Below are 25371 nucleotides of genomic sequence, written 5' to 3'. Positions count from 1 at the left end.
AAGAAAGTAACAAGTTTCTGTTGGTAAGGCTCCACCTGCTCCTACATGTAGGAGTGGCCATATTTACAGTGAGAATTCATGGGAATATTTTATGGAGCCCAGATCTTGCCACTACCAAGTCAGATTTCTCTGTTCATCTTTTATGAAAGAAAGAACATCTAAAGTTTATGAAAGAAAAAATATTTCCTAATATGGATCTAGGGCTAAAGGCTTAGTGCATCAGTCCCCAAAGAGAATGAAATTCCTCCTCATTGTTTTCTGGAAAGTTATTGAATTCAAGGGAAAAAAAAAAAAGTGGTGGTAAAATATACCCACCTCCATAGCCTGCAGTAGGTTGCTTTGGTGTACTGCCCATGGTGGGACACATTGTTAGGTACCTCTGATTTCTTTGGATATGGGATAGGAAGCCTAAACACTGAGTAGAATATAAAAGAATATTGAATTTTGGATGCTGTTGACTCGAGATGTCTGGGCAGCCAGTTGGAGTAGAGGTACTGCATTGCTTAGCATAATGGAAGAAAGCCAAAACCTTAATTCCTTGAATACTGTACAAATAATGGCATCTGAGGACTTGTCCATGTCCTTTCGGGTCCAGGTTATTAGCTTTTTCTTCCTGTCTCCTTACTTTTTAGCTCCTTTCACAGACGCTTGGAGAAATAGCTGCCAATATGTCAGTGTTCTAGCCCTCGCATCTGCCACCAGCTCCCAGGGAACCCCCTCAGGGCCACCTCAGTGAAACTTCAGCTGGGGATAATCAAATTTTGCCATGAAATTCAGCTTCTGTTGTTTCATCAATTAGTGAACCAAGGACAGGGTGTGAGTATATAATGCAATGAGCCTGAACTGTGGCAGATTAGTAAGTTTCTGTTTGTCAGTTGAGTTGCCATGTTGTTCAAAGTGTCGCTTGGATATCCTTAGAGCTTTGAAAGGTGTTGATTGAACTGCACTGTTATCCAAACACAATCCCTGTTCATGTGTGGGTCAGCTCTTGGGGTACACACAATAGGTCTGATGACTTTCAGATACATCAGATTCAATATATATATTTTTTTTCATCTGTGTTTCTCTTTGCAAATTTCTCATCAAAAATGAAACAATCTTCTCCAAAAGTGCACCTTCATGCTTTATCTATCTATCTATCTATCTATCTATCTATCTATCTATCTATTTTTATGCCAATATAAAAATTGTCTGATTGCACTGTTGATTTTATTGATTTGACCCAGGAGGTTCTGGGTATTACTTAGAATTGTTATTTTAACTCATTTTTGTTAATGACATAACATTTCCTTTTTCCACATTTTTATCACGTTTCTTAGGTTGAGTAGAGGAGGGTTCAATATAGAAATACATTGCATTTTCCATTCACTGGACTTCTATTACCTGTGCTGCAATGCTGATTATCCTAAACAAGCTCAGCTCTTTCTTTGATCTTTTTTAAAATATAATGTCCAACATGCTTTGTGAATGGATGATTAGATCACACAGTTCCAGATTTTTGCAGTTTTCCTGTACCTTGCATGTAAAGAGCAAAAGGATTGCTGTAAACCTTTGCAGTATACTACAGCAAAACTGAATACATCAGAAAGGTTTTCCTGTAGTATGATTGTTGCCATGCAGTATGTGTCCCTGTGCTTGCTTGTTTCATGCTACATTGCTGTGCTTAATTGAATTAAAAGCTGCTTGGGACCATGCTTTTGGTTTGCTCTGTGTGCACACAGTATGAATTTAAAACCTTTTTTTTTTTCCCTCTTTCTCTCTCTCTCTTTTTTTTTTTTTTTTTTTTTTTGGGAGGGCTGGGGTGGAGTCTTCTGCATTTTTTATTGCATTTCCCCATTCCTATTCATTCCTTATCTTAGGATTTCTCATCCTCTGAAGCACCAGAGTAGCTACCACGAGTTCACCTACTGCTGCTACGTGGGAATGCCTGCAGCAGGCACGAGACTCACACATTATGGGGACAACTCAGGTACTGCTTTAAGCTCCTAGGGCAAAAAGCCTTTATTTCTGGCAAAGACAGTGGGCTGAGAATACCGTATGAGTTTTGGGACTCGGCATGATGGTGGGAACAGCATGGAACACTGACTGCCTGTGGGGTGGTGAGACCAAGAAGAGGTCATTGCTCCTGGGCAATGCTTATCACTCCCTTCGTGGTGACATTCCCCAAATTGCCCCCAACCCTCCTTCCTTGGCTCTCTGCCGCATAGGAACCTGCTGAGCACTTTGTTAAAACCTCCAGCTGAGATGGATTGCAGCTGAGGTCGGTTTGACAGGGCGAGCTTCATGAGGGGCTTCTGGTGGGGCTGTCTGTGGGAGCTGTAGGCCCTGCAGATGGATCAAAGTGGTTGGTGACCACTGGGCACTGACGGTGGCGACCGGAACCGCCCTGGGTGTGCCCTGAGGTGGTGGCAGCCGTGGGTTACTTGTGACACACAGGGAGGACCAGTGACAGCTTCACAGAAGCGGCAGGTCGTGGCCCGAAGGGGACTGGCTCGTGTCTGCTCACAGCCCATGGCTGCCGGCAGCAGGCCCTGCGCAGTACCGCGCTTTCCAGAAAGCTCTTTGGCTGCTTCCGTGCAATGAAGTTTTTATGGCTAACACTTCAGTATTGCAACAGCTAACAAACAGACCAATTCTGTTAAAAGTGGAGGCAATTAACATTCAGGGGAAGAAATGCCTTGAAGTTGTCAGCTTTCAGGCTAAGAATATTGCAGCAATGCCCTCTAGTGTTGCTTTCCTTAAAGTGTGCCTGCTTCCCAGGCAAGATCCCCTTGTACCCAAGGCGGCTTTATCCTTCTCTGCTTGCCCTAGACACACAACACATAAGAAAAAGATCAGATTTAGGGTATTTGACCTCTTCCTAGCAATACGGGAGTACGTGTTAGTTACCTATATTACTTTTAATTGACTGAATAATGTTACGGAATGCCCATAAATTTCTGGTGCAAGGTTTTCTTTCCCCTGAACTTAAAGCTGAAGAAATAAAAACTCTAAGCCATAAGTACATTCTAGATGCTCATGTGCTGCTGGGATTTGATTTAGCTTTATTACATTGAAAAAAATCAATATGTTACTGTAATTCTGAAAATGCTTGAACTAAGTGTAGGCTTTTTTTTTTTTTTTTTTTTTTTTTTTTTTTTTTTTTTCCTGTTAATAATTAATTAAGTCATGGTCGTGTAAGTAGAAGAGTAGGACCTGAAATTGAATTTTGGGTTATGGTTGCTGATGGTAGGGTGGATATATGACCTATAAATAACATCAAGTGAGGCACAATATACATCTAGTAGATTTTATACAGCTGGATAGGTTCCAGTTTTTCTGTGTGGTCATAGCTAGCTGGTTAATATTTCTATAGTCTCTATGTACTATCAAAAGTATATCTAAAAATATGGATGAAAGCTTCATCTCGAAACTCTGATCACAGAACAGTTGTTATGCGACATTTACAAAGCCTGTTTAAGCCGTCTGTTTTCTAGGCTTTGACTTCAGTTTCTAATTACACAGTAAAAATATGATGGTGAGAAATGAATAATGAAAGTGAAGAGGTGATGGATACAGTACAAAACACAGTTTAAGTTACTTGTCTCACATACTTTAAGAATATATTTCAACATGAAAACTGTTTCTGGAGGAATTAAAGTGGCAATGCAGGAATTTCATGGAGAGAACCTTGAGTATGCAAAAGGAAATTAATCCAAACCCATCTTTTTCCAGATACATGCTTCAGATTGTTTGAGTCTTAGTATTTTCTTTATAGTATAGGTTCAGTAACTGTAAAATACTGAAGGCTATTAGTTTTAACAGCTCTGTTTGTGGTCAGCTTTGCAAAGTCAACTGTTGGCCATTAGTACGGGCGAGCTACGTGAGATGTAAATCCGTGTCATTATGAGGAGGAAGATATATGTCATCATATAAAAAGTAACCCAGTAAGAAATACATTGTGAATGAATCATAAAGATTGTGACCTTTTCCAAGACTAGCAATTTAAAAATATTGGGTTGAATATAGGGTAGTTATAATCTTGAAAGCTATCTTCTCTATTCCATTGCCTTATTTTTTCGTATTTCTTTTATAGCCACTCTTGCTGACCTAGATGAAAATCTTAATATTTTCAGTGTGGTTTTTTGTTTGTTTGTTTGTTTGTTTTTCCTTAGATGCTTTCGTACATAACTATGAATGTTACAGGTTCTCTGGAGAAGACCAGTTACAAACATATGATGACCTCTAAAATCATGCTTTAGATACACTAGGCATATGTGACAAGCAGTGACAAGCCAAACAAGAAGCCTGTGTCTTTGTAAATGCTCAGGGTCCGGTCTGTGCTCTCTGATGCTGTAAGCTGAGTTTAAATAACTCACAGGTCTCCCACCCTCCCCTTGCTCGTAAACCATTTTGTACCAAAACCAGTGATTCTGAACCTATGTCACTCCAGGTGACTGCATATAATGACAGAGCAAGCTTTGGGGAATCTCTCCTTAAATGTTACTGCCTTTGCTAGTCTATTCCTAAAGAAAAGAAAGGGTAATTTCTCCCATCTGAAATCTTTTTATTCTCCTTTGGTTGAAGGATGTGGAGGAAGAGAGGTATAAATTACTATGGGAATAATTCCAGTCTCAGAATTAAACAACAAAACAGTGCTGAAAACCAGATATATGTTGTAACATGGTGCTTATTTAGAAAGAAGGGCACCAATAAAACTGGGGGCAGGAAAAGCGTGTTATATTTGCTTTAGGTGAGCGTGGTGCTGAAACTTCATATTACAATCAAATGAATTTACTTTGTAAGAGTAATTTTTTGTTGCAGGGGAAGTGTATGCACATAAAAGATTAATGGGATTTCTATTTAAATATATAAATTAAAACTGTGTGCAAAGTACTGTTTGCATATCAATAATTGCCTTGTGCCCAACTGCCAGCCAGGCTAAACAGCTCACCAAACACCGAAAAGGGACTTGATGGCTTTCTTTATCTCTGCTCATTGGCTACAGCATGCAGTTTTTGCTTTAAAAACGTGTTTTTGCTGCAGGGTAACTCATAAACACAAGCCATCCTGAGATAAAGTCACTGTAGGAAAGCCCTGTGGGCTTTTCTCAGAGGGTAAAACATCTTGAGGATCGGATGATAGCTCTGCCTGTGGTTGACCTGGCCTAGTTTACCTCATGATGCCCCTGAAGAGCTTTTTCTTCAGTGTAGCTTTATGGCTTATTTTTTAGTTACACTCCAAGGTCAAATGATCCCTTTTCTTACTGGGGAAGTAAAAATTTACAGAAATTGTTCTACAAAAGCTGACACCATTGCCATTGAAAGTGGAGCATTAATATGTGCCTCATTTTGGCTAGGCTGCTGAACTGTGACAGTCTAAAATTCAGGCAGCTGATTTCCAGGACTATGGACATGGAAGTTATCTATCCCCTTGGTCAATACAAAGCACTTCTTTCCCTCAGGTGTGCATGCTGCAGACTTAAGCTACAGATTTTTTTATGTACTTATTTTGTTTTCAAATCTGGCTACACATAAATTCACCACTTATCCAAATTGTAGAGAAAACTGTAAGCCCATTAGCCACCTGTACCTTTTAAAAATAAAAATAATAAAAATAATAAATAGTAATAAATAATAAATAGTAATCAAGCTTGGAGTTACTCAAACAAGACCACAGGTCTCACAGCATTGGTAAATAGTGAGCAGCCATTTTTATTTTGCCTAAGAAAGCTGGTTGCCTTATTTTATAGAACTGGAGAAATAGACACCAGAGAGGAAAGAAGATGAAGAAAATGTGAAAGAGCTTCTGAATAACCATTGGTTATATAGTTAAATAGAGTGGAATGCTTCAGGTTGGGAAAGAAGCAGCTGAGAAAGGTCTAAAAGTTGCAAGAAGAAAGTGAACGAGGAAAAAACATCTCTTTCTACCCACATGGGAACAAGGGGTCATCATCTAAAACTTGCAGGCAGCAGGTTCACGATATGTGAAAGGGTCTGCATACAGCACATAGGTGTGAAGCTCCTTGATGTGGGATCTTTCAGGTGACAAAAATTTCAGAGCTTTCTAATCAGACTAATTTGGGGAAGGGATGTATATGAAGGTCTATTAAACACAAAGGGCTCAATTCAGTTGCCAGCACCTGTGTCTTTTGTTGTCTTCTGAGATACTTGAGGGTGTCCATGGCATCTCGTGGGGCTGGCACTGGATCTGTGGTGGAGCTCTGTCCTTCTGCAGAGGGAGCTGGAGGCCAGGTGCACTATTGTTGGGCACCACAAATGGCTCGTGATGCCTGTGGGAGACCAACCAAGACCTCTAGCGTGTCTCAGAAGAGACCATGTGGTGACAAACCTGCCGTCAATGACCGCCTGTAGTGGTGGAGCACCAGTGGCGTGGGGTGGAGCACATTGCTGGTGTCCCCACTGAGTGTCACCTTGTGCCGTGAGCCTGGGGGACACAGACACCCCCTTGGGAAGGGAAAGCCACATCCCCAGCTTCGAGTGCCTCCCATGAGACTTTTCAGGTCAGCTCAGCTGGCAAGTTGTTCTCTGGAAAGGTGATACAGTGGTTTCACTGGAGCACAGATAGCAAGTAAAGGACAATGTAAATAGCCTTAAAATGAAGCAAGTGCTGTCTTGTGACACGTACAGGAGAAAAGCTATTGAGTTTTGTGTCAGAGTGGTGAAATGAGGAGAAACATAGAAGCCTTAGGTTTTCATTTCCTAAGTATCTGTTGGGTTGCCAGGAGATGTCAAATCTCTGAAATGTGTTTTTTTTTTTTTTTTTTTTTATAGGATTAGCTAGTTTTGTTGACTTGGGTCAGCTGTTTTTATATTTCATTACAATTTCAGTACTGTTATAGGCCTTTTTGAATGGGGCAGCATCAATGGTAAATTTTCAGTGGCTCTGTCGGTGTGTAATTCACCCTGCACCAGATTCCTTGACTTCACAGAAGCCAGCATCCCTTCCTCACAGCCCGTGGAGCTCAGAAGCAGAGAACCAGACCCTAATTTACTTCCTAGTTCTTAATATGTGGTATCTTGGCTTACACAAGTATTCCTGGAGCTATTTTAGGGTTTTGCTGTTTTCCTTGCTATTCTCTTGTTTTTACCATTCAGCTGTAAGTGTGGAGGAGAGAGGTGATAGCTTCTAAGTGATCACTCTGCATCAATCCCAACGCTGCTGCCCTGAAAAGATAAAATTTATGTATTGAAAGCACATGAACACAAAACACCACTTCAGCTTGCATTGTTGTTACTTGTTTTTGTGGGTAGTGTGCTGTTTCTGGTGGCTAAATCAGAACTTACCTTCAGAAAGCAAGCAAACACATCTATCGCTAATGGCTGGCTACCGCCAATCTTACTCCCGAGTCCCACATCCTCTCATACTGCTATTACTTTGTATTTATTGTGGATTTCATGAAGTGCTTTCTGAGTGCTGCACACACTATGAGCCCCCTTTGAAAGTCACAAGATTTGACTGTTGCAATGTTTTCTGAAATAAAGCTCTGCACAGGCTCTAACTAGTGCAGAAACTTAGAGCTTTATGCAGGATAATTTACTTATCCCAGTTAATTACAGCTGCTAGACTGTGTAAGTGTGCACATATGTATAAACATACATATAAGTATGCTGAGGCACCTGTCACAAAATTTACTACTGCTTCCCATGTATTTCTCCATGAACTGTCTACCCCAGCTATTATCTAGTCAATGAATGAAATGTGTGATGTGGATTGCACAGTATTTTCTTAAGCTTCAAATAAGGAAATTAGTTCTGAGTGGGATTTACCACTGTGGATCAGCAGATATAACCTAGAGTATTTGTAAATATAGTCCTTTTTTTCTGACTTAATCCTTTTCTTTCTGACTTACGCATGCTATATATGCTGGAAAATGTGTAAAGTACAGTTTGATTGCTATCTATACATGGTGCCACTTATTTTATAGAGCTCTGCATTGTACCATACTAGAAACGCTGGCTAGTTTTTGTGTAGATGAAAGCACAGCAGATGCTGAGACTAGGTTATTTCAAGAAAGTCTTGATGAAGTCAGGCAAGGAGTGTACAAATCCCAACAACTGACTGAGCAAAAACTTTCATGAAGGTTGTAAACAAGAACAACAACAACCAAACAAAACCAAAACAACACAAACAAGCTGAACAAAATAATAAATAATAATTAAAAGAAGAAATCCTACTGAGTAAGTGTAATGGGAATCAGAAGATCCGGGCTCCCTTCAGTCATTTGCTGGATGGGCACTCAGTCTTGTGCTGCTTGAGGTGGTCTTGGAGGGGAAGGGAGAACAACTGCTATGTCATTTGAGTTCCTGGGGCTGCTGGGCTTGATTTCTGCACTGCCCTCTTCCTTCCCACGTTTGTACTGTGAGCAGCCATCCCCACACAACTGCACTCCAGCTGTGCTCTTTGAACACAGCTCCTTTCCACCAAAGCCCAAATGGCTTCATACATCAAGATGTGATAGAAACAGAGAGGTATTTTGCAGCATTTAAGGTCTCCTGTCTAAAACCTAGAATTTGTAAAATACTCATTCATTTGCCTGTGGGATTAATTCTGAGAAGCTGCTTTCCCATTAGTACTCTGCCAGAGAGCAGACCATTTTTAAAGCAGTAAAACAGCTGCAGCATTGCCTGCTAGATGGAGTGATGTTCAGTTCCCTCTTCTGTCTGAAGGGACACGGGCTCCAGGTTCCCTACAGGCAGTAGGGCTGACTTCTCTAGTTCTTCATCTTGGAGGAAGTCCTTTGGAGTTTCTCCTTTGGCATGAATAATTAAGTCTTACTGGGGCAAGAGAGAAAAAAGAGATGCTGAGGCTTGTTGTTGAGGATCCTTCTCTGGGCAAGGAAATGGCTGTGCTGTCTCTGCAAATGCTTACTACGCCGTACTCACTTGAATAGCTCTGCTCACTAGAGGAAGAACTCATTTTCAAATCCCCCATCCTGTGTATTTGTCCTGCTCAAGTCCAAAAAGATAAAAAGAATACTAAAAAAAAAATAAAAATCCATGCATGATATAACAACTGTAGTAGGAGGGATCATAAACATGAACCTCCACAGCGGTTTACTACGAGCATTCACCTTGGTGACAAAAGATGCTGGTTGTTTGAGTCTAGTCAGCTGTGGCAAGAATTAAATCCTTTTTTTCACCCTGTGTTGGAGGCTGAAGGATTCCAGCTCTATTTTGTGGGCAAGAGCTGCTGTGGGCACCCACGTATGGAAGAAAATTCCAGCTGGGGAGGTCCAGCAGCCTGGGATTGAGTGCTTGGAAGAATTAGGATTCTCATCACACTGCTCCCTCAGTTATTTCCATGTGGCCTAGGCAATGCCCACACTCAGTGCTATGGTCTTGTGATTCCTGTTTTATGCAGTTGTTTTCATGAGTTTTATAGAGAACCTGCACTCCTAGGTCCCTGAAGGAGCCTTGCTGGTTGCAGTAGGCTACGAGTGAAGCATTTAATCTTGCAGCATTTGAGCCCGTAGATGACTTTCTCATTTTGTCTCCTTATCTGTCGGTAAAACATACAGCACTAAGTGAGCAGTAAATACATAATATCACAGTTATGCAAAATAGAGAGTTGTTGTTTTGGGACATTATTCAAAATGTGTGCCCAGTCTGTGTCCTCTGAGGGACTGAAGAGGCAGAGAGGAAGCACAGAGATTCCTGGTACAGGTCCCTGGAGGCACAGGTGTGGAGGGAGCATCTCTTGTCATCATCCACAGGAGCTGGCAGCAAGTGGCTGGGCTTGACTATGCTGACTTAGGGCATCTTGCAGAGGTTTCTGGGTTCATGTCAGTCCTTCTCATCAAGTATGGATGCTGTGTATACTCCCACATCCAGTAGACTTGAGGGATCTGTTGATGATTCTGTACTGTCCATTACAATTAATGCTCTTCTGATGATTGCTTACCTACCTACACTTTATTTTGGGCATTTTTTCCCCATAAAATACCATCACTGAGGACAACTTGAAAACCATCTTATTCATTAGAAAGTAATGGTTATTGCTAAGGAAACACGGATCACACAGGTAGCTTGATACACCTCTCACTGCTTCCTGAAACATTTGTTCTGTATGCACACCAATCAGCTGCTCTATGAAAGGACTGCATGATTCTGCTCTTTTTTTTATTATTATTTTATTTATTTATTTATTTATTTTGTGATAGTCCTTTTTAAAAGCAAAGCTCTGGACACCCTGAGTGAATGTACCTTACCTTGTTGATGCTCTCAAAACAAAATTTTGTCCAGGGTAGACACACTTTCAAAATAATCTTTTGCCTTGCTTCAGTGAGGCTCACTTTCCCAGCACCTTGCAGCTTTCTTTTCCATTCCTTCCATCTCCAACTTGCGTAAGAGATGTCAAGAGCATGATTTAATTGGAATAGGTCTGCTCAGAGTGAATGAGTGAAATAGGCTGGCCACTGACTTGCCAGTGAGAACACTCTTGAAATACAACATGATCACAGCTAGGATAGTCAAGAAAAAGCTCAAATTCAACTGTCTGAAATGCTTCATGCTAAAAAAAGAGGCTGTGTTTCTAAAAAAGTCTTCTTGGAAAGGGAAATGAACTGATTAAGGATCATCGTTTCCTTTGAAAATAGGTTAAGCATTATAAACCCTGTAAATTTTCCAGCAAGTTCTGATGTACCTTTATGAGTTCTTCCAAAATGTGGCAAATAAAGATTATTTAAAGTGTGATATGTTATTTTTAGCTTTTACAAAAATAAGTTGCTTAAAACTTAGAATGCCATAATAACAAAATAGTCTTGTACAGAACCATTTTAATGGAATACAGAAACAAGAGTTATTTCCCTATTTCATTTCATAATGGAGATAAATTAAGAAACTAATTAAAGTGCAGCTAAATTGGCCACAGTTCAGAAGTTTTTGAGGAAAAAAATCTTTTTTCACTCCTTTAAAAAAACAACATAAAATATGGGAGGGTATTTTAAGCAAAAGTGTTCTGAGGTAATGAATTGAATCAAATGGGTCTCTTAATTTGCTACTTTATTTTTGTTATATTTCAAAATTCACATTCTGGTTCAAGCAGAGATGGCCTTTGCAATTTGATACTCTCTGAGAATATTGGAAAAACTGACTGTAAATTGGAATTTGCACAATGAACTGTCAGTGAAATTTAGCTTTGTTCAGAGATCTGGAATAAGAATTATGCTACATGTAAGTCGTATTAAGGTCTCTGTGAGAATCAGATTGTACTACTCTAAGATAATGCATAATTGATTTTATCTTGGAAATGTATATTATTACTCCTCTTTGTATAAGATGAATGAGTCTGACAGACAAAATACTTCGTTTAAAAGACAAATGACAAATCCTTGTCCTTTGATTTCCTTCCTGTCCTCATGGTAAAATCTAAATTATTTCTCCTTATTTTCTTCTACTGTGACTCTAGTTTGGTTTCCTCATTTTCTTCCATTGAATTTATGTGTATTTAGTAGTTGTAGTACAAGCTGCGTAACTAGAAGTACTTTGCCTCAAGAAACCAATCTCAATTGTTCACATTCTGCTGGAACTGTGCAGGCAGGTAGCAATGAAGGAGTGGGAAGTTCTTGGTCTCTTTGTTTTATAATTTGACTAGTTATGATTTTATTTAGAAGAAAGTGGCGAAATGGTAATAAATGCATGCAGCAACTTATATTGCTGTGGTATATACATGGCTATACTGAAGAAAATTGGTAGCAGCAAATAATAGTGATTGAAAGTGCCCGTGAATCTCAGTAGACAACTACCCAATTAGAGCACTTTTCAAATGTATATTGGGAGCAAAGAGATAATTGGGTCATTTCAGTGGACGGTAAGAAAAAAAAAATAAGACACAAGTTGGGTCAGATCAATCTAGAGGTGAAGCAGATGGTTTAAGTGCCACAAAAGAGCCACCACCTTTAGGGTCTGGATACTTGAAGGCCCTGGAAAGCCAGATGGGCTGTTGGTGACAACGTGCAGTAGATGGATGCTCTCCAAGGCCGGGCTGGCCATGTGCACCCTTCCTGCAAAGAGGTGTGCATAGGAACTACAACAATGGGACCTATAACCCTGACTCTTCAGGGTGTCCCCTGTTTCTCTATCACCAGCTCTACCTCACTCCCTTTGCTTTCTGTTTGCGAAGTGGCTGAGCTCTCTCGTTGCCTCAGCAAAATGCACACATCTCTCTGTGAAAGCTGTGAGCCTGCCTCGGATGATGGAAATCTTCGAGGCTCTTCCAGGTTGTCAGTTCTGGGTAATTTGCTCCCCGGAGTTATGGAGAAAGTAGCTGAGGCAACTTCTGAATCACCGGTGTGGATCCTGGGGAGCTAAGAAAATTTCAGAGAATTGGAAAAGCACTAATGCTGTTCAAATGTCTGAAAAGGGTAGAAAACAGGACCTAGAAATTGACCCCTTGTATGAATTCAGATTCCAGTAAAGTGCTGGAATAGTTAGCTTGGAAGGGATGGTTAGAAAATACAAATAGTATCAGTCAATATGGTTTGATGGAAAGGGAATCTTGTCAAATAAATGTGTTACCTTTCTTTGACAGGATTATAGATTGGTTGATGGAAGCAACTGTGTGGATACAGAGGCAATTTCATTTCTCTGAAGTATTTGCCTTGGTATCACAGGGTATTTTGATTAAAACCTGGAGGTGTGGAAGAGGGATAAACAACTGTCTCATTTGCAGGTTTGACCATGTCTTTTCCTTGAGTGGACCTGCAGAGACCGGTTATTGAATGAAAGCTATTCCATGATTTTGGTAACCGTCTATGTGAAAACATGGTTGGTAAAGTTTGAGGAAGGCACACAGATGTTGGGAAGTGATGTGAATTCTTCTCTAAACAGTTTCTGTTCAAGAATTTGTTGTGATTGAACGTAAGGAATTGAGGACAAGGAATGAGGGCTGTTAGCAGAGGAAGGGAAGGGCAGTCCTGGGAGGCAGTATGGGGGAGAGGCCGTGCGGTAGATGTGGAGAGCTTCCTGGAGGTGAACTCAGGTAAATGTTCCAGCTGCAGAGCTAACTCTTTCTTGAATGTGTAAGGGAGGGGGATGAGGAAGAAGCTGAGACAAAATTTTGTCCCGAAGTGGCAGGACTGCTGTCAGAGTGCTGCGGTCTGCTGCTGGCATTTCACAGCAGGTTTGGAGGTCCTCAAGAGATGTCCCAGCAGGACTGCAGCACAGAAGCTCTGTGAGGGCAGTGCCAGGAGCTCCAGCTGCTCAGACTGAAGGGGCCGTGGAGGGGACACCAGGTGACTGAATATGAGCACTCGAGCAGGATAAAGGTGTCTGACAGGAGCATGCTTTTCTGCCTTGCAGGCAAAGGCACAGCAAGAACCTGGGGCTGGAGATTAAGTTAAATTAACAGAGTTGTGATTTGGGATTTGGGGATTTGCCCAGGGCTCTTTGTGTGCAGCTTGCAGTGTGGATATCAGCCTAGGTAGAAATGCAGAATGAAGCAGATGAGAAAGCAGAGATGAGCCACTACATTGACTGCTCTTCACTTCCAGCCTGTGACTTCTACGATTACAGTTGTCTTTCCAAATGAATGTATCAGTCTCTAACCACGTCCATCCAAGAGATGTGTCTTGCCCCACAGGTAAATTGTATGGCATTTCTCAGTGACACCGTTGCTACTCTAGCTCCCAACACAGGAAGATAATAAAATAGAAGTGAGCTTGGCTACCTGTGTTAATAAGGTAATACAAAGTCCAATCCAAAGCCCACTGAAATCACTGCAAATTGATCACTGCACAAGAGCTCAGTGAAATATAAAATGGATTATGCCAGTCTATTGAAAAAAGCAAAAATGAGATGTATACAATTATATGCATTTGAGATACAGCTTATTTAGAAGCATATTGTAAATCTCTCGTAGCACTCTTTCAAATGTAAATATTCATATGTAAGCTTTTTTTAAAAAACATACTTGATGGTGAAGGCTTGCAGTGGAATTTTAAAAAGTTTTCATGTTTATGTGTATATGTAGGCTAAATATATATGCGTGTGAATATATTTATAATTTTAAGTATTATAATAAAAATCTGTGCCTTTTATCATATAAAAGAAGTAAAACATGAAACTGACTGACAGGTGACTGTGGTATTTAAACTAGCAGGGATAAGTGATTTGTTTTCAAAATTCAGGAGCCATAAAAATCCAGCATTATGTATCGAGCGATTTAAAAAAATATATAGTTAGTCTAAGTTTGATGAAATCCTTTCAATTTATTTTGAGCGGCAGAGTGCACTGCTGTGGATCCTGTGTAGTCAGCCTTTGCAGTCAATGGAGGGAACAGACTTTCCGAGATGGCTCAGCTCTCTGCCATAGAAACCCATCTGGATCACTCTCTTAGGGTGCCTGCTTCTTTCTGTTGCCTATGGAGAGTATCCAGGGTGACAAACCAAGATTCAGCCATAGTGCTTTCTGACAGCTGAACAGAATCTGAATCCCAACCAAGCAGATATGAATCCCATCCCATGTTTCTGCAGCACCTATCCAGCTGTGGTTGGTTGGCTTTTGGCTGCTCGCAGCCTTTTTGGCAGCTCTCTGAGCCTGTCTGTTGTCTGCCTGGCAGGCTCCCGATCACCCATGGGCTCCCATCTCATCCCCAGCTCCACTGCTGCTAGGAGAGGAGCTCATCTACTGCACACCTTGGCCTAGAGCATTTGCACTGTGGCAGTGCTGGTTGTCTCCTCGTAGGTTTTCCTTCAGGGCACGGTCACTTATTTTTAAACAATACATTGGTTCTGCTCCAAGGGATCTAAACCCATCATGGACCAGTGAAGGAAGGTAAGGGTGAAGGTTAGGGTGGAAGCATCCTAGCAATTCTCAGCTGTAAAATGTACACCACAGGTTCTGTGTGATGACTGCCTGTAATTTCTTTTTGTAGCACAAAGCACAGATCTGGTGAAGGATAGCAGGTTTTTGGTGAAGGACATCACTTATGGAGACTTCTGTGGTCACTTTAGAGGCTTCAGAGCATTCAGTCACATGAGGTGTGGGGAGTAAAACAAGGAGGAGGTCATGGTGGATGCCAGGCAGCTTTTTGTCAGGTGTCATGAAGACTGAAGTAGAAGAACTCATGTTTATGCATAAAGTTGTGCCTTTTTTTTTTTTTTTTTTTGGGGGGGGGGGTGTTAATTTTCATTTGATGTCCATGTTTTGCAGTTTTTGATAGAAGAAAGAAATTAGTCAGATAGAGCTAATAATCATAAAAGGCAGATTATTTCCTGGAATAAAAGAGGTTCTTTACTGATGTTAGGCTAGATCATTGGTGGGAACCTCTCCTCTGTAGGATGACACCAGAGCTTGCCGCACCAGGCAGTGCTCTTGGGCTACTGCTTCTGTAGCAGTGACATCCTCTGCTGTCCAAAGCTCCCCTTGTAACCTTCTAGTGCTGAGAAGATCAGGTCCTCCAGGACTCCCTGAGCTCTGTCCAAACTCGTGGAGGCCCTGACCTGGCCCTTGGCAGCACTTGAAGACTCCTAAGGATGCAAACGCCAAGGCTGATGTCTCCTCTGGAGAGCTGTGCTCTGTGGTGCAGTTCCTCTTGCCCTCCTGAGCCGTGCTGAGACCCTCTTCTCCCAACAGCTTGTGCACAATTTCTTCCTGTTCCTCCCATGTCCATACTCTGGACGGCTGTTGCATTCAGTAGGGACTGTGAAAGTTTAAGTTAGGGGTAAGCAGGATCCTGACAAAGTTATTATTACATTAATCACACTTAGGCAAAATACGAGAGCGAAGAACATGCAAACCATCCCTCATATATCAATATCTCCTTTCCTTAAAACAAAACAAATGATTCAAGGGTGCAATAAAAAACATAAACAAGGCTACAAGCTTGCAAAATGTTCATGAAATAAAATAGAAATGTATGAGTTCACCTAGGCAGATCCGCAAACTGTCATATTTAATGTCTGCTATTAGATCAGCATGTTAGTTTACAGGCACCTAGGGAGAAGTGAGCTAGGTGGGAACAATATTAAGCAGTACAACGTAAACACATATTCAACAGTTATGAGTAGTTAGAGCAAATGGAATATGCAGGATGTGCTGTTCAAAGTCTATTTGCCAAGGCAGAATAATGAAGATTGATTTCACTTTAATTTTTACATGTTTTGCATCAAAAATATGAATGGTTTGCTTCATGAAAATAGATACATAGAAGCATTCTGGATGGTAAAAGCACCCTTGAAAATATACAGGGCTGTTGTGTCAGTGTGTTGGCAGTGCTTTGCATAGCAAGCTGCTCTCTGCTAATGTGTGCAGCAACTTCTGTCCACCTGATGTACGTGCTCTCTGTTCTTTTCTGCATCACACATTGTTAGGCCTTTTAGTCACTGACTCCTCTGCCCCCCTCAAACATATTTATTTAAATATGCTTTCCTTTGTGTGCTTTCACGCCTTTCTATACAAATATTTCTGACTAAACCTCACACTTACAGGTAATTAAGAGACGACGTTGACAGAGGTAGAATGCTGTCACCAGAGGACGGTCTCCTGCAGCTAGAGTGCCATGGTTAATGTTCAGGCGTTTTTTAAAGATATAAAGTGAGATAGACAGGCTGTGAATCTGAAATGTATCCCATGACAGTGCTCAGTTTCAGTGACCCTACTCCTGGTTCTCACTAAGGGATTCATTTTGCTGACACCCCTTCCCCTTCCCGTGCGCACTGTGATAGCGTTTTCAAAAAGCTGCATTGCGAGGGCAGCTTGTGGATGAGTTTGTGTGCTTGTCACCCCCAAACCACATGGAAATGTGAGCTGCTCTCCAGTCGGAGTAAGAAGTGGAATATCTTTCCTACCTGGCTGACAGCTGTGAAATACATCCCTCTGTCTTTCCCATTTAGTCAGTAATCTCCCCTCAAATGTTAGCATCAGCTGCAGTTACACAGCACCTCAGACATTCCAGTGATGGCTGAGAGGTGACAGCCTCTATAGAAAGCCCTAATACAGAAGGATCGTTCAGCCTCATTCACTCAACATTCACTCAGATTTCTTGGTTTTGCTTGCTTTGATTTGACCTTTGTTTTCAAATAGTGCATTTTTTGTTGTTGTTTGTTTGTTTCTTTTTTTCCCCCTAGGGATATGGAAGCTTCCATACAGGATCAGACTAGAAATCCTGCTAATGTAATGTCCTGTCTATATCATGTTCATGTTCTTCAAAAGAAAATGAAACCCCCACTTGGCAGACTTGTAATTAAATATGCCTTTGCAGGAAAAAAAATAAATCTAAAACTACTAACAACCCTATTTAATTTTAGATAAAGAGAAGATAATTTTTAAATAAAAAGTTATACATTTTAGATAAAGAAGTTATAAACTTGCAAGTTTGTTATATTTTGTAATGAAGTAGCTACAAAAATGTGCAGTGCTTCTTTTCAAAATTATTTTGTTTTCTATCTTCCCAAGTCAACAAATTAAGTTCTAGCACATCCACTGTATTTCTTCTCTTTAAGGAGCTTCTGAAATTCAGAAGTCACCCTTTTTCACCATTTTTGTTTTGAGGGACCTTAGCTGTTTGAGCAGCATCAGCACCTGTAGATGGTTTAAATTCTATGAACATCATTTTGCTATGGGCGATGTTTCAGAAAAGAATCCATCTTCTTGTTAGGACACAAAGTTGATACGAGCACACCCTAAATGTGCTTCCTTCTGCTGCCTGTTTAATATCAGATAAGATAAAAGATTAGCAAGAATCCAGCTGAGAACTGCTGCATGCTAACAAGAGATCTAATCAGAAAACCCACTGAGAAGCCAGGATTCAGCCCTGTTGCTTCCACCTGCCTTTGAATGACATTTCCTCGGCTACTTCAGTTTTCTTTCTGTGTTTTTACCTATCGTCTTCTTCCATGGATTCCACACTGCTGAGGTTTAGCTCTCTGCAGCCAGCTGACCACTCATCTCCTGACTCGTTTGTACTTGCTTCCATCCTTCCCCCATGTATTTTCCTGTCTGGTATGCAGCATCACTGCAGTCTTCTTGCAGTCAGTTTTCCCTCTCGAATTTTGCTTCCTGAACCCTGCACATCCTTCCCTGTTCCCTGTGAATGCATTGCTTAAACGCTTTCCTCTTACTGGGTCTATTCCATATTCTTTCCTGTTCACACTCGCTGCTGCAGCTGGTAGCATTATGCAATACAAATAAAATAACTGATTAACTGATTAGCTCTTTTCTCTCTTTGTGAAGCAGTTATATAAACTGATTCTATTTGTTGTCAATTTATGCACAAGCCTTTGCTGAGTAGTTGAGATACATATTTGCTAGTCTGTGGGTACTTCACAAACTGCTTACTTTGATTATTAGCTTTTCAGTGTGTGATTAGTCATCTAAATCACAGGGTATCAGTATTGCCAACTTTAAACATTACAAATCATGAGTCAGTCTCAAAAAATCATGGGATTGTTTAAAAATGATGTGGCTTTTTTTTTTTTTTTCCTTTTAAAAATACTTCTGCAGTTTGTTTTTCTACTTGGCTTCTGAGCCTTTGGGTTTCATTTGCTTCATGTTTTCAAGCTTTTCTTTGCCAGTGTGGATTAGAAAACTTTTTAGTTAAGAGAGTTATGTTTATTTTGCAATCTCCTGGTTTAATGATCTGGATCTTCAAGAAAAATAATGGGAAAGTAAAATAAAATCATGAGTCAGCAAAGCTATACTATGTTATCTTACTGAATGAATGAAAATTTCAGCACAAGAAATAAGGAATACTAAAAAAGATGAATAGAGATAACATTTTCCATATTTATTTAAATTCAAATAATTTAAAGCCTTCACATTAAAATGTGAGATGTGTTAGGCTTCAGTTTCATAATATTGTCCCTACAGCCCCCTTGGGGATGGGGAAAGAGTGTAAAAAAGTTTTTTTTTAAAAAAGCTAGCTAACTCATATGGGCAATAAATCAAGCCACAGAAACCACACTATTAAAGAACTTGACATCAGCCTCTCATATGCATGAGGCTCATATATATGTGCAAATATAATCTTTGTAGTGATGGACTGCCATCCTTCAAAAGTTAATTCACTCAGGCATATTTCTGCTTTAATGTATCTGTACAAGTCTCCTAGATCAGGCGTGACCAGCCCATGAGCTGTGTGTTACCTGTTGGGGCAGCTCACACCACCCATGCCCCATCTTCTTTATTTGATGGTAGTGTGCGATTGATTCAGCATTGCACCAGGCATTCACCTTGCTTCGATCTGCCCTGTCTGGCTTCTGTAGCCCTCAAGGGAGAAATGATCTTCATGGCCACCAGAGTGAGCTGTCGGGCTTGTGGCCCACCTTGGTTTGAAGGCATCAGGCAGGGTTTCTGGGTTTCTGGTTCTGAAGGTACCAGGCAACCTTTCAGGATTTGTAGCCACTTGTTATCTTCCTTGGGCTCCACACCACTTCTTCAAGCTGCTGATGCTGCTTCCATCACCAACATCCTACCTGGGGACCAGTGGGCTTTGCACAGAAGGCAAAGTCCACTTTGAGCAAACCTTTTAAATGTGTCTGTGAGGCAGCTGTCAGTTCTGAACTCTGAACATTTTGGCACTGCTCATTATAAATCATAACGTTTTCTTTTCTAGGAGAAAGCTTGTCTGTACAGAGTCACTCTTACAGCAAATAATCTAAATAAAAATGATAAAAATTTGCATGAAAGCAAAGTAAATGTCATCATGATCTTACATTCCTCAAAAGCAGTACCAGGTGCAGCTTAGTTAAAGGCACAAATCCCAAGATGAACAGCTTAAATCCCATGGAAGACTTCATATCATATTCTGTGATTCTATGATATCGCTCACTGCTGGGGACCTGGCACTGTGCATAACTCCCACATCAAACTGCCCTAACCTTGAGCTAGCATTTGCTTTCAAAAACAGTTTTTTCTTCTTACTATCTATACATTTTAGATGTGCTGATTTCTCTAGAAGATATACCACTGAAAATACAAATAAATAAATAAATAAATAAATAAATAAATCAGTGAGTACTTGGGAATCATCTTTGAAATATCTTGTAAACTTTGTACTTGAAATATCTTGTTTAACTCAGACTCAACCTCAGAAACTTAACCTAGTTTTAAGACAGGCCAAGAGCTGTTTCTCTCTACCCCGTTGGCTGTTCCTTAGCAGAGATATCATCAAGAGTCCATGTAGGTAACTCTATCTAGAGCTTGCATCCCAAGACCTTCTTTTTACAACACTCCTCTGTACTTAGCCATAACAACCTTTTATAAGATTTGTATGTCCCTTTATTTTTTAACACATTTGTGTTAGAGCAAATTGTGGCCATGCCAGTGCTCATCACCACCAAGACATGCAGCCTAACATTTCCACAAGTTAAGCACGCACTAAGGTGGCAAAAGTCCTATAAAAGTCCTTCAAAGCCATGTTTCAAAATTTTTGCCAGTTGGGCAAAAGCTGACGATTCAGCCTTTACTGGTAGGGAGATACCTCCAGGTGGCTCAGTTCTAGGTGGTGGTGTTTAGAGGGCAGCAGATAACACGTTTACTGTAGCACCTTTCTTTTCTTTACTTCTAAGACGTCAAACTTTAAGGAAAGAAGCAAGCCGGCATCAAGGCATTGGGCAGAGCTTGTGTGGGAAAGCCTGCACTGTATTAGGACTGTGCTCCCCTGAGAGGCTGCAGAGTTCGTCTTCTCTTTCCAGCCTTCTCCACACTCTGAGTCTGCCTCCAGATCTTCCTTTGCCGCTTGATCTGGTCATCCTCCAGCAACCACTGTCTGTTTTACAGCTCTCAGTGGGCAGATCCATGCTATGTTTGTACCAACCTCTGCTGCACTCCGGATGGCTTTGACAGAGTGCAGTGTCTCTTGGCACACCTCACCTGGTTGTTGCTTGACGTGAAAGTCATGGGATTCCCCGTGCTGCAACTTGTTATCTCACCATGTCACAGGCACTGCATCACAGGGGAAAGAAACAAGCTGGCTGTCACTGTCCTCCTCCAAAGCTAGCCCTAGGGTGGCGGTTCGAGCCACAGCACTGCTGGAGCCCTGTATGCCACCTTCCTCTAGCACCTGAGCTAGCTCTGAATGAGCTATAGCAACATGCACTGTGGATGCCTCCGAGCTTTTTTCTCCCATCTCTCTCATCAGCTTTGTTTTCTACCCTGCCTCACAATCTTTTCCCCTGTTACTTTGCACAGACCAGATATCTCCCCCAGGCTTCTTGCTGCCAGTTGCAAATTGTGTTGTAGCTTCTTATCTACCCAATTCATTTCTTCTCGGTGTTTATCTCAGTAGCCTCTTCACATAACTTCCCTGAGTAGCTCATTTAGTAGAGTTCAAGCAGCAGCCACCACGACAAAGCAAGTAGCTAAAGTACCTGTTTCTAGCCCTTCTGGAAGGGGTAAAGATGCATAGGTTTGTAAAAACATAAGGTCAGTGTGATACAAATGTGAGTTTCATTCTACGGATTCATCTAGCTTCCCTTTGAAAGCAGTGTGAGATGTGTTTCAGTCGTGACTGCAGGAGATGCTAAAAGTAACAAATATAGCCAGAAGAGCTTCTCTGGGCACATCTGAACTGGGGGATTTTGGAACGTTTCCCAGCACCTTCAACTGAGTACTCAGGCCAGACCGTCACTGTTTGTTGGACAGAAACCCAAACACATAAGTAGAGAGTGAGCCATCATGTGTTCCTCTATGCTCTCCCATCTGGAGCATGGGATTGGGATTTCTGCAAGAGCTGCACAGCATTTCTGAGGGAAAAAAAAAAAAAAAAAGAGTAGCAAAGGACAAGTCTACTCAATTCTTCTCTAGATAACATACATTAACAGTTCAGTTGCCAGAGCTTTGGATGTGAACTACAAAGGACCGTTAAAGATGCTCTAAAGAACCGCTGTTCATTTCCTCTTCCAAGCCACTATCTGACTAATAAAAAGAAAAAGGTTTTTAAAAGTGAGTCGGTGTATTTCTGATTTTAATGATGTGTTATTGCTGTCCTCTGCCATCTTACATGGGATATTGTAGAGAAATAGGCACCAATTACATTAGTTTTTTTGTAACTACAGACCTTGGTTTCTAGAAAACAGAAAAGCCTCAGGAAAGAACAGAGATGCAGCAATACATGATTAGACTGGAAATGGAGAGATATAATGCTTTTGTTGCATATTTAACAGCTTGTTTCAAGGCATGAGGGAGCCTTGTAAATCACTGGACATGTGGAAGATAGCACATTAGTGGAAGGTCATAACGATAATCTATAATGACAGAATGAGAGATCAAGTATATTCATTTTAATATTATAATACTTATACTTAGCATACAAGAAGATTTCTTGAGGCCAAAGCACATACAGCAGAATGTTATTCCATTGCCAGAATTTTGTAAGATATTGTGAATTTATCTGCAAATGGGTCCATATGCTACAACATCTAACATGAAATTCAAGAGCAATCTGCCTAAAGAAAAATGATCTTTGTGTGCAGTACAAGAACAAGACCTGCTTTGGAGCAGCTGACTAATGAAAAATGTTAGATAAGTGCAGTTAGGGAATGCGGTTAAGGCTCTCGGGTCCAGATCTGAAAGGATCTTAAGTCAGGTGCCTGTCTCCAGGACCTGAATTCACAGGGTATATCTAAGCCCTAGCTTATTACAGAGTAGCTTCCTTCCCTGGCAGCTGAAGAAGTCTTATTTTCAGCCCTTGGAGGTTTAAACATGAGTCATAATAAGTCTTGTAACTGCTATAGGTCATTTTAGAGAAGAAAAACTCTGTATTGCTTTTCTTTTGAAATGTAGCTGTAGTTTTCTTTTGAAATGCTCTCCGGGAGGAGATAAGGAAGATGCAGCTGTCTGCTTTGGGCTCTCTGCTGGCAGTGACGGTGTGTGGTTCTGATCCCTGCTTCCTGAGCTATCTCGTGTATTTGTATTTAGATAGTCACTGGATGAAATGCAGAAGCTATCCAGGGAAATTTCTCTGCCTCACATGTTTTCTCTGAAGAAAAATGCAGTGAACTGCTCTACCCAGTCATGCCTGGTCCTTCACCTGCCTTTTGCTTCATGATCATCGTACCTGTACGGATGTTTTCTGGGTGTAATAATCTTCTACTGGCCTGGGAGTTACCTAATGGAAATGTTACCAGAAGTAGCAGGTTTCACATACATAAATGTTTTCAGTGATATGTTACCTCACGTACATTTTACAAACTGCACGTAAATTCCATTGGCAATCTCAGAAGAGATATCTACATACTTTTTGAGCTCCTTTAATGCTTACAGAACATAGCAGAGTTTTTCACAAGGAGTCATTCATATATAGCAGTTTCACTGTCCTGGTGGTTTGAAAAAAAATCAGATATGTTTGAAGGAAAAAGAACGCAAAAATGATAGCCACAGTGTTGGGCAATTATAAGTCTCTGGAAACCTGATCATTAGTTTGTAATTTAGATTATTTATTTATTTTTAATTGGTTTTGGCTATATCAACACTGTGAGAAATTACCTTTGTTCTTATCAAAGGGTATCTGATGGTGTAAGGGCTCCAATGTGGGTTTCTCCTAAGACGGTTTGATATAGCCAGGCCCAGTGCCTGCTTTTCAATGTGCTAAGCAGATTTCAGCTGAAAACTCTTCTGACTACTCCTGTCTCCAATTCTTGCAGAATTTGCTGTTTTTCTTTCCTGTCAAGTTTCGACTTTTTATGTTTAAGCTCTTTCAAGTTTTCTCTTGAAGGGAGAAGAAAGGTTGTGATCTGCCTCAGCTGAGCCATGCAGGGTGAGGCCCTGGGCTGCCTCCACGTGCTTCTTGCCTTCACTCCTCCTGCCGAGGTCACTGTCCCCTCAGATCTAGGGCTGTATCATCTAAAGGACTCGGTTTAACTTTTAAACACCTAACAAAAGGGTTTGCTGTAAAAATCAGTGCTCGGGGTGAAGTCAGAGGGTGAACACAGAGCTCATCTCTCTCAGGCCGCTGGCCTGCTGGTATCAAATGCAGTGGTTCTGCTCCATCTCACCTCCCCTCAGCCCTAGCTGTGTGGTCCTGCCCTCTCCCTGAAGGGGATCTAGCTCAGTAACCAGCAGAAATTAGCTTACTTTTTTATTAATTTATTTCTGGATTCGTTTTCTGCCAGCAAAGTGAATGGGCTCAGCACAGGCCTGATAAGCAGCCAAATGAGTGTAAGAGAAGGTGTCTGGGCAGTGGGTGGAAAGAGCAGGACAGCCTCCTCTGCTGCTGGCAGCATTGGCTCTCGTCCCTTTTAATCACCTTCCAGTACTCCATGCTGCAAGCAGGGACAGCTCGACAACTACTGCTTGATGGTCTGATAGCTGAGCTACCCCCAGTGTGGACATAGCTCCTGTGACAAGGATGGTGTAGGTAGTGAGGGGCAGGAACCTCAACAGCCGTCCCAAAGCAGACCATCCCCAAGTCTGCATGTGAGCCCGTCTTTGTTCTCTTTTATCCCATATACCTAATTCACAGGGATGAACAGGTTTTTTATGGACTTTCCAAAACCAGCAGCCACAATAAAGCCAACACTATAATCACACATCCCAGATGCTACTTTGGATGAAACCAGCTATAGAAGGATAATTTTGGAGAAGGAGAATGAGCAGGTGAACACAGTGAAGATGTAATGAAATTGATAGACTTAATTATAGTATTTGCTGCTGTGAAAGCTATAATGCTGTCTAATCAGGTAAAATATGGGAAGACTAAGGAATTGCTGTTTTGTCTATTTACTCTGCTATTTTTAGAGTTTATTGAATAACATACCTAGGATACCATGTAGGCTGTAAAGGTGTACATAGAAATATATAAGGTAATTGCCTGTTTGGTAAGAGCACAAACTAATAATGCTTTTGTGAAGTACAATAGCACCCAAAATTCAGGTGGCTCAGGCTGTACATTCACATTTTCTGTGTTCTTGTTTGCCTGATCACCCCTCATTGAAAAACAAAACAAAACAAAACAAAAAAAAAAAACACCTCTAGTTTGTTGTAGTATCATTCACTACAGCACATCAGAAAATGTCTGTGTAAACTAGAACAAAAGGTTATTGCTCCTAGCTGTTACTACAACAAATGCCATTACTAATGTACTGATACTGTGAAAGACTACTGTGTTAATTTGAACCACAGCCAGGTACATTTTTATGGTCTGGCTGCTCTGTGATACTTCAGTAATGATTGTTTTGCACAACTCAGTAGAGCCACGTTTGACCATTGAACTATTTGAACATTATTGTTTTTGCTTCTTTGGGCTTGTGGTGTGCTGGGCAAAGCAGCAGGGAGCAAAGCATTATGCCCCAGGTCCCAGGAACAGTTATGCACACTTTCTTTCTCATTCCTACATTGTTGTAGCTCTTTAGAGAGTAGTGCCAAATTCTCTTCTAGTTTGAATTAGTTTAAAAAAATAGTAAATGTAACCAGCATTAGTTTAAAAATGACA

The 25371-nt window shown here is 41.0% G+C and overlaps 1 protein-coding gene across 9 annotated transcripts in view; it reads left to right on the top strand.

The window, feature by feature from the left end:
* DLGAP2 (DLG associated protein 2) overlaps positions 1 to 25371 on the top strand; it is a 469035-nt gene that overhangs the window by 36237 nt on the left and 407427 nt on the right. For 2 of the 9 annotated variants that reach the window (XM_068678444.1, XM_068678449.1), the window contains exon 2: positions 1860 to 1969. The exons of the other annotated variants lie outside the window; for them this stretch is intronic. In XM_068678444.1, coding sequence (XP_068534545.1) covers positions 1955 to 1969 — 15 coding nt within the window. In that variant the 5' untranslated portion in view covers positions 1860 to 1954. The remainder of the gene's footprint in view (positions 1 to 1859; positions 1970 to 25371) is intronic. 9 annotated transcript variants of the gene reach the window in all.

This window comes from Anas acuta, chromosome 3 (assembly GCF_963932015.1).
Source record: "Anas acuta chromosome 3, bAnaAcu1.1, whole genome shotgun sequence".
NCBI lineage: Eukaryota > Metazoa > Chordata > Aves > Anseriformes > Anatidae > Anas > Anas acuta.
This window is presented reverse-complemented; position numbering and strand designations above follow the sequence as displayed.